We start from the raw sequence: 10,052 nt of genomic DNA, 5'->3' as shown, positions 1-10,052 counted from the left end.
TATACCAAAAAGATAATCACTAATCACCAAATACACTACTGGAGAGAAAAACCTTTAGAATAACACCAGATTGTAATCACCTTCATTCTTATCTAATGGACCTAAATATAACTGAAATTGCTGGAGCACAAAATTTATCCTTCAAAGTAGGAAAGTATGAAAATGTTCCACCACACCCAGTTCAGGATAGTTCATGATTTGCTGATATGTGAATCACATGAAACACTACAAGCCCATACTTCTTATTAGGTATTATGGGTTTGTGTGATTTTATCCACATCTACATGTGTGGAACAATGTGTCCTGTTAATGCATCAGTACACAGAGAAAATAAAAATAAAATGCTCATTGTTTCATCTTAACTGTGTGTAAGACAGAACCATGAGAGTCAGAAAAGGCCACAAAATCCTACAGAGATCTTGTTTCATATGTACCGAGTGTACTGGCATGTGAAACCTGGCATGTTTTTTTTTATTTCACTAATTTTTTATAAAAGGCTGTCCTTCTTCCTCATCTGTACAGATCATGTTTAGTCTGTAGTTTTGTGTTTCTGTCTTTCAAAGCAATTTAGTATTAGAATATGAAAAAGAACAAGGTCAAGATCGGGTTAATGTTCAAATGTACATTCAGGGTCTGCAGTTTTCCAACAAGTCCCACCTTTTCCCAGCCAGCCCAAATTTATTCTATAGAATAGAACGTAAGTTTGTAATATAAACCATTACAATATGCTATTATGCTTTTTTTTCTTCGGACTTTCTGAATAAAGGTGCACATTGTTTCACTCTAAAAGTGAAAAGTACCAAAGGGCTTTGAGGGAGGAGTCTGGAGTGGGAATGGGCGTCGTTTTCACATCACACCATAATTTGAATAATGGTACGACTGGTATTCCCTACTTCTTACCCGTCTGTCTGTGCAAAGAAACGTGTGTTTATATGGATTAAAGAGCATACATAGCATTCTATTGTTCTATTTCGCTTGATCTTCGGATCAGTTACAAATCCAAAATTCCTGAATATCTACAATCTTTTTTATTTTTTCAAAGAGCCAGTGTAGTTTATAGTATTTACACTATAGTTTATAGCATATGTGTCTTTTCCTTTACTCTGGATATGTCTGATCTTTTTTGTTGAACATGTGAGGGTCAGCTGATTGGCTGGAGATTGGATTTGCTGTGCTATTCAGATAGTCATTAAGTTGTAGAGCTGGTAGAAGGCACCAAACTCAGATTATCATTTTGTAAAGAATGTAACCTTTCCCCGCGTAATCCTTTTGCTCTCCTGGCAAAGGTCTGAGAGGTCTAAAGCTTAAACTGAGTCGAATACATACACAAACAAAATAACCTGGCAAGGTGTTTTTTCAGGTTGCTTTATTTAATGACAGTGCTGATATAGGCAACTGTGCTGTCTTTCATCACTGAGTAGTAAAAAAAAACAAAAACAGTATGCTTTAAATCATGTCTTTCTTATTTTATTAACAGTTCTGGTCATCATGAACCAGACTAACTACTAAGACACCATTCCTCTGATTTTGTTTCAGGTAGTTAAACCCAGGTTTTTCTGCCTTTGTTTTTTCTTCTGCTCTTGTCATCCTTCTTTGACCTTCTTCTCTTGGATTTTCTGGTTTGAAGAGGTGGTACAGATGGAATGATAGTCTGTAGTCTAGAAAAGAAAATCTGCCCAGTGCTTTCCTCAGCATCCTTTGCCTGAGTAGCAAGATCAGTTACAACTGAACCTTTTGAGGTACTGGTAACCATGATCACTAGAGCTTCTTCCCTTGCCTTGATAACATCCTCTGTTACGGATGAATTGTACTTGGGAAGTCTAGCACTTTTTCTGACCCCAGTGCCCTTTAATGTTTTAACTCGAAATTTACCAGACACACCTCTTGTAGGTTTTTCTGCCATGTTGTTTGGTCCATCAGTCTGCAGCCTCTGTGATGCATTCTGAGATTCAGGAAATGGGACCACAGTCAGTTCCTGAGTTGTGTCAGTAGGAAGAACATTTGGTTCTTCTGTTGTTAAGGCATCTGTGGGGGAGGAAGGTCTATGCAGCTTCCGACTTTTCCTCCTCCCCCCTTTATGCCTCGACCTCACCCTTTTGGCTTCAACAATGGGTGTATTCTGAGCGGTGGCACTAAACGCAGATCCCTTTTCACGCTGAGACTCAACGTTGTGCGGTGCCTTTTCCCCTGGTAGACTGATGGGAGTGTGTGTTGTCAGACCTGCTATGCTGGTGCTTTCATTTGTACTCACTGCTGTGTTATCTGCCATCGTATTGTGTAAGGCGACTTTTACAGGGAGGAATGTTGGAGTTGGATGTCTCTGCCTCTTTTTTGCCACTCTTTGTCTTGGTACATCAGTTGTAGATTTGCTGGTGACAGTCACTGGCACGGTGGGGAAGAGTTGCACTAATTCCATATCCTTGATTTGCTTTTGTGGTTCTAACATTTTGGCCTCTTGCTTTGCATCTGGTGCAGTGGTGGTGGCAACCTGACTCTCGTCAGGTGTCCTCTGATGCTCATCCCTCATCATCTTATTGCTGTGCTCAATGTCTCCCACAGAACTGAACTGGATGTTCATGAAGTTGTCATTCTTGCTGACCCAGTCAAAATTCCCAGAGTCTCCCACATATGTTTTTTTGTTCATGATATCCTCCTTGGCAGACGGAGCCACAGTGACACTGCCATTGACTTCTGGAAGTCTGCCTGTGTTCTGCTTTCTCTTTTTCCCTTTCCCCTTTCCTCTTCTCTTCTTCTGATCTTTCTTCTTTTTCCCTGCATTCTTCTTCCTCTTCTTCTCTGAGGCCTGTGCTTCACCTGTGTTTCCACCATCAGTAGAAGAGCTTTGTGAAGTGGAAACTGTAGCAAGTACTTTAATGAAGTCCTCAGCTGCTGTGACAACATTTGTAAGTGAAGGCTCTTCTAGTGCAGGGTTTTTGGATCCTGATGCACTTGACTGTGTTGTGCTTTCTGACCTTTGAGTTTCTTCTTGCTTGCCTTCATCTATCTCTGATAATTTTTTCTTAGGAGGAGCGAGGGTCAACACATCAATAACTTCAATGCCCCCAAAATCATATGGAATTGACTCTCTAATCACAGCAACAGGCACTTTGTCATATCTCTTACACCTTTATGATGAAAGAAAGCAAAAATTACATCTTATAGAATTTGTGGAAATTCATGTTTGAGGTGAAAGCTATAGGATGTTTTACTTACACTCCATACCAGTGCCGCTCAACACATTGCTCCTCAAGAGAGAATTCAAAACAGGGAACTTCAATCACGTTAAAGAAAGCCTGGCCGACCACCCGCGATGAAGTGTCATTGACATCCCTCAGACACTGCTTCATTCTGCAGGGTGACAAGATTTGTCTTAATTTGTCATGTTTTCATAAGTACTGAACCATGCGACTTGGTAGCAACAAATAAGGTTAAACGTACTTGTTGCAGACAGATTGTTGAATGAGCAATGCAAACTCTTGGATGTGAACATTATATCAGTTGCATAGATTAATGCAGGATACTTACTTCTAATAAGCTTGATGTTTCTCCTACACTAAAAAATCTTGATAATCATCAAATTTTCTGAGTCATATGTGTTCAAAAATTTGTAAGGTATATGGTGAGCACTGTGATACTCACGCATTGTCACAGTCACAGTGTGAAATGGAATGCCACTTAAAGTTGGTGAAGCCATACTTAGACGAAAATGCATGAATGACATGGGGACAATGGTCATGCGTACGGCAGCATTTGTCCGTCTCAGCAAACTCTCCTGGAGACGAGACATGAACAAGTCAAATAATATAAAAATTAAAATAATAAATTCAAAAATTAAAAACCAACAAACAAATAAATATAAATAAAAAAAAATCAAGTAGCAAAGATAAATTTAGGTTTCAGATGAAAGATTGAATGATTTTTTATTTTGTTAGATAGACAAGTTTAAGAGATTGTCGTATAAATGGTTGTTTGTATACAAATTGTATTACACTTCACCTGTAAGTGCATGTGTATGAAAGTGTCTTCCAGATGAATAAACCCATATTCACAGAATATAAACTTTAATAAACTCACCTAGTTGATCGTAGTTATCGGCGATGTTTCCTGCTCCGCACCACAGAGTCCCGGGATAAGTGAAGCCCCGTTTGGATCTCCGCAAAGTGTGTATGTCTCTTGCAGCCTCTTCAGTCTCGTGTCCTTCAGTCTTTGATATTCCATCGTCTGCTGTCTGAGGGCTCAACCCCACACGGCACGCCGAAGTGTCCGCACACGAGGTCATATTGAGCACAAAGTATGAAACGGAGCTATCTTTTTCCGCATCTAAAGCGGAAAGTTCACCTTTAACAAAGTCTCCGTCTAAGTAAGACAGGAATAGGAAAAGAAGTGACCACATGACAGCTCTGCGCTTTCAGCACCACGGCTCCTGAGACAGCACCAGACCGGCCGGTCTTCCGATGCCCGAGTGAGCGGGTTTTAATAGACTCCTGACCAGGGGAGGGGTCTCCCACTTAATTAACATCTTCCCATCATGAGAACACTTTAGCCTGTGCAAATCGCAGGAGAACATAGAGGAAAGATATTTAGCTCATTCTGCTTGCAACACAGGGCAAAAAAAAACCCTAATATAAAATTATTTACTATTCTAACAGCACGATCTTATGTCTACCTGCAGATTTACATATTATTGAAAGAAAACAAATATTGTCACCCATTTATAGAAGCTATTTATAGGTGCACGAGACGCCTATTCGTGTGCAAAGGAGAAGGCAGGCCGAATTTAATTGGGTATTTGTCATGTTTAAATTGAGTTATTTACGAATGAATTCATTTCCTAAAGCTTGGGAAGTTCACACTAGGAGAATGAACTGAGAAATGGAGCTTTGACCGAAAGTTACCTCTCATTCTCCACAAGCTCGAGATTTACTCCGATGACGCAGCAAGGGGCGGGGCCTGCCACCGTCTCCACAGCAACAAGAGATGGGGTGATTCCTAGGGCCCAACGAGATTGAGCTTCACACTCCACAAAGGAACAGTGACCTGATTTGGATTGGAGCCACACTGGCTTTTTTTACTCAGGGGACTAAACATGGGCACAGACTAACCACCACAGCAAACCAGTAGTTTAACCCACATCACGAAGTTCTACTTTATCAATAACTACTGATCATTATCAAAAAAAAAAAACCCTTTTAAGTCATTTATTAAAACCTTTGTACAACATGCATGCTACTCATGATCATTTCCTTGTTTACATTTTTCCACATATTGCCATGATTTGAGTGAATTTTCATGTTAATATTATCCATGACAGTGTATATTTATATTTATATATATATATATATATATATATATATATATATATATATATATATATATATATATATATATATATATATTCAAGCATTGAGTGCCATAATTTGATTCCTATTTGTCGAGCAGTGATACACACTGCCACACCCTCTTTCAGCGGTACTTTTGACACATAATAGGCCTATTTTGGTCAGTGCTTTTCTTACTTTGAACAATGGTTCAGAAAGAAAACCCATCAAACAAATCGGGCAACTTGTCTTTCTATCCCTCGAACCATCTTTTTTTTAAAATTGTTAATACTTTAATGCAGTGAAACATGCAATTACATCGCAGAAAGGTCACCTGAAAGGAGGAAGGTACATTTGTTCACATGCAAATAGTCTGTGCACAGCATTCAAATGGATGTTGTGTAGCAAGCAGCTGAACTGTAGAAGTTGTTTTAATGGTCCAGTAGGCTAAACCATATTCTGGTTTACAGATACTCCAGACCCATATTTTGATCTGGGAATACATAAGCAGACATAACAGAAATAACAGATATGTTATTTGGAGAAGCAGTATTTATTTATTTGTCACATATACTTAAAAAATTCAGTATATGTGTCAATCATAAAGTGAAATAATGTTCTTCACACATCCCAGCTTTTTAGGAAGTCACGGTCAGACTTGATTCATGACCCCAGGAGCAGAGAGGGTTAAGAGCCTTGCTCAAAAACACAACAGTGGCAGTTTGATGTTGCTGGGGCTTGAACCCCTGACCTTTCAATCAACAAACCAGAGCCTTAACCAATGATGGTCTAGAGAAGCATTTAGCAGTCTATAACTTTTCTGAGTATACAAAGCATTGCAGCCTTGCAATGGAAGTATTCACACCTCCCCAACTGTCCACATATACTGGCCACACATACCATAAGGAACATATGTACCTATGCTTATTCATGCAGTTATCAAATCAGTCAACTGCATGGTCTTTTTTTGGACAATGCATAAAATCAGAATATTGTGTATGGATAACATGTTTTGGACAAGTGTCCTTCTTCAAGACACAAGTGAGAATGTTCTTGATCAATACCTTGTGTACTTATGAGGCCAATGTGGAGATGTGTTACAGGCAGCATAACGTTCTCCATGGCTTCTCCAGACCCTTTCACGTCTGTCACATGTGCTCAGGATGAACCTGCTCTTATCTGTGAAAATCACAGGGAACTAGTGGAGGACCTGCCAATTCTGGGGTTAAATGGCAAATGCCAATCGAGCTCTACGGTGCTGGGCAGTGAGTACAGGGTCCACTGAAGGACATTGGGCTGTCAGGCCACTCATTAAGTCTGTTTCTGATTGTTTGGTCAGAGACATTCACACCAGTGGTCTGCTGGAGGTCATTTTGTAGGGCTCTGGCAGCGCTTATCCTGTTCCTCCTTGCACAAAGGAACAGATACCAGTCCTGCTGATGGGTTAAAGACCTTCTACTGCCCTGCCCAGCTCTCCTAAAATTACTGCGTGTCTCCTGGAATCTCCTCCATGCTTTTGAGACTGTGCTGGGAGACACAGCAAACCTTCTGGCAATATTTGTTTGTACTGATGTGCCATCTTGGAGGACTGCCTGTGCAACCTCTGTAGGGTCCAGGTATCACTTCATGCCACCAGTAGTGACACTGAACCTAGCAAAATGCGAAAACAGGCATAAAAGTTCAGTAGGGAAAAATGTCAGTGACCTCCACCTGTAAAACCATTCCTGTTTTGGGGATCATCTCATTGTTGCCCATCTAGTACGCCTGATGTTAATTTCATTAACACTAAAGCAGCTGAAACTGATTAACAACCCCCTCTGCTACTTAACTGACCAGGTCAATATCCCAGGAGTTTAATTGACTTGATGCTACACTCTGATTAAAAAGTGTTCCTTTGAGACACTTGTGAAGCCAGCAGCTTAAGCTGAACTGGAACTGAATCATGCACCAAGACAATGATCCCAAAACACTAGCAAATGTTTCCGCATGGCTAAAAAATACATTTTATTGTTTCTTAAGGTGCGAATCACATGTTGCACAACAGTATAAAGGTTTGATGTATATCAAACCAAATACCCATGAAGTCCAAATAAATCCTATGTCAAGATGTGTCAAGATGTACTACCGATTTGAACAATGGAGTAAAACTATATCTAAAACCTCTGAATGTTTAGCTCCATTCGCTCTATCATTCTGAAATGGAAGAAGTTTACAACTACCAGTGGCTACCTTTAGAGTGCTTTCACAGAGATGGGAGAACAATCATCTGAGAAATATTCAATCTATCAGGCATTCATGGTAGAATATCTAGCAGGAACATGGCAGGCTTCTTGTCTGATTAGACAAAAATGTAACTCTTTGGGCATGCTCTGCATTTAAATACAGACACTCACAACACCATCCTTGCTGGAAAGTTTGGTGCTTTCAGCATCATGCTATGGCGTGCTTCTCGGTGGCAGGGATGGTCAGAGATTGGTCAGAATTGAAGGAAGGTTAAATGCAGCTGAAGAAATCCTGCTCCAGAGCACACCCAATTTTCCACATTTCAGCACTACAACATTTCAATGCATACAGCAAAGACAACACTGAAGTGGCTTTTGGACAGGTTTCTGAATGTCCTTGGGTGGCCCAACCTGTAAACCTTCTCCAATCTGAATAAATTTCGGAGGATCTCCCAGGAAAAGTGGGATAAACTGCCCATATCCAGGGGTGCAAAGCTTGTAGAGACATGGCCGAGAAGAATCAGAGTTGCTAATTGTGTTTCAACTATGTTTTGAGTGCTTATCAATCTAGTAGAGATTTCAGTTTTTGAGTTGTAAATACATGTTCAAAAGATTTCTAAAAACTTTTCCATTAAGGTTTATTGTGCCTGGATTAATGGCAAAAGGTCATTTTAATCCATTTTACATTAAAATCTATAACACAATAAAGTGTGCAAAAAAATGAAGAGGTCTAACAAAACAGATTGAATATAAAGTTTGCATTTGTTTGATAACCTAGAAATTTGTCCAACCTGTTCGCATTTTCTTTATATGTATACAATTTTGCAAATGGTATATTGATTCAGCCCACCACTTCTTCAGTGTATGGGATATTTTTTAGATTCACCCATTTCAGTTGCAAGCTGTAGCACTACACAATGTGGAAAAGTTCAGGGGGTGAAAATTTTTCAAGACACTGTACGTTTCTATGACTGCAAGAATGACAAAGACGTCCAGCAGGAATGGGATCGGATGGCCATTGCCTTACTCTTACTATAATATTCCCATACATAAATTCTTTGCATTTAACATAATGGACATTTTAAAACAGATGTGCGGGTGATTTACAAATATCTTGTGAAAAATAACAATAATAAAAATGAGGACAGTAGAAACTCAAGGGTTAAGACCCAGTAGTATAAAGCCCTCAAGCTAGGCTCTTAACCCCCAACTGCTCAGCCATGCTTGAACTGAATTATTCCTCCTTTGGAATTTGATTAAGAAAAAGAAAAGAAATGAAATAGAGTGATTGTTATATTACACAACATAGAATTTTAGAAACTGATAAGAGAAATTATATTACGTTTTGTTTGCTAAGTGTTTTACCAAACTTGCAAGAACAATTTGAAAACTTCTGTGCCTACACTAGCTGTTCACAAAAGACCATTATGCCATGTCACCAGAAGCTGGAATTATATGATCCAGAATATCTGAGTATCTTGTGACATATAAGATGAAATGCATGTTAAACTTTGCAGGAATACTGTAGTCCAATGAAAAAAAATCTTCCGGTTCACACAATTAGATCCATATTAAAGTGGAAAATAAGCAGACTCTGTGTCTTTGCTCTTTAAGGCCCTGTGTAATGCGTACTGTGGGCAATGGGCTTGTGCAGAATGGAATTTTGGAGGCAGAAACAAATGATGAAATATCAGCTGAGGCAAACAGGCCACTCTCTCGGCAAACCCCCTTAATTAAAGCAGGCTTATTTAAAGTTTGCTAACACAGTTATATGAAAGTTATTCCAGATGTATGTCTATATCAAAACTTTTAGATTCACTAAAACCATGATTCCAAGCTTTTGATTTTCAGAACATATAAAGGTGCATGCTTTATTCTGTAAAAAGCTCTCTTCCTGTCCCCCAGGGGTATACTCTGTAGTTTTGTTTTATTTAGTTACAGCTGTGGAAATCACAACACTTACATTTAAAATGATGGCAAATGCCCTTATCCAGAGCAACTTACAGAAGTGTTTTGAAGTTTCGATCACAGACGAAGAATATCATCAGTCTAAAAACTCTGTTCAGAGGAAATATAACAACAAATGCATCAACATTTTTTAAGTGCCAGTTTAAGTATTTCAGGAAGATGTAGGTCTTGATGTTGTTTAAAGACAGCCAGTGATTCAGCACTTTGGACATTTAGTGGAAGTTCATTCCACTACCCAGGTGCCAGAACAGAGAAGACTCTTCCTTGTGATGGTGGGACCAGTCCAGCAGTGCTGGACGATCAGAGCGAGCATTTTGCAGCTTGGGAAGTGATATGAGCATTGAGGTTAGTGGGTGCTGGTCACCCTGCCACTATAACAATTTTTTATTTATTATATTTTTATAATCCTAATAACTGGTCCCTTTAATTAGTTTCATGGGTTTAATAATTGAAAAACAGATAGACATATGAATAAAGTCAGCTTGGACCTTATACTTTGTAACATGAAACATCTGGAATAAAAGGATGATATATACAAATATTT

At 39.2% G+C, this 10,052-nt stretch overlaps 1 protein-coding gene across 1 annotated transcript; it reads right to left on the bottom strand.

Moving 5' to 3' along the window:
• Positions 1-1,360: 1,360 nt before the first annotated feature.
• proca1 (protein interacting with cyclin A1) lies at positions 1,361-4,479 on the bottom strand. Its single transcript, XM_058413051.1, has 4 exons — positions 4,075-4,479; positions 3,640-3,772; positions 3,214-3,348; positions 1,361-3,125 (listed from the first exon to the last, which is right to left on the bottom strand). Exons 1-4 carry the CDS (start codon positions 4,391-4,393, stop codon positions 1,541-1,543), a joined length of 2,172 nt encoding a protein of 723 aa, XP_058269034.1. The 5' UTR covers positions 4,394-4,479; the 3' UTR covers positions 1,361-1,540.
• Between the last annotated feature and the right edge of the window lie 5,573 nt (positions 4,480-10,052).

Source organism: Hemibagrus wyckioides, linkage group LG17 (genome assembly GCF_019097595.1).
Source record: "Hemibagrus wyckioides isolate EC202008001 linkage group LG17, SWU_Hwy_1.0, whole genome shotgun sequence".
Lineage (NCBI taxonomy): Eukaryota > Metazoa > Chordata > Actinopteri > Siluriformes > Bagridae > Hemibagrus > Hemibagrus wyckioides.
Note: the sequence above shows the minus strand (reverse complement) of the source record. Positions and strands in the feature narration are given on the sequence as shown.

Excerpts from the sequence above, each read along its gene's own strand:
- proca1 (XM_058413051.1), bottom strand. The coding sequence starts at position 4,393 with ATGTGGTCACTTCTTTTCCTATTCCTGTCTTACTTAGACGGAGACTTT. Across the intron at positions 3,349-3,639 it reads CACTGTGACTGTGACAATGC|AATGAAGCAGTGTCTGAGGG; the intron begins GTGAGTATCACA and ends GTCACCCTGCAG. Across the intron at positions 3,126-3,213 it reads GAGCGGCACTGGTATGGAGT|GTGTAAGAGATATGACAAAG; the intron begins GTAAGTAAAACA and ends TTCATCATAAAG.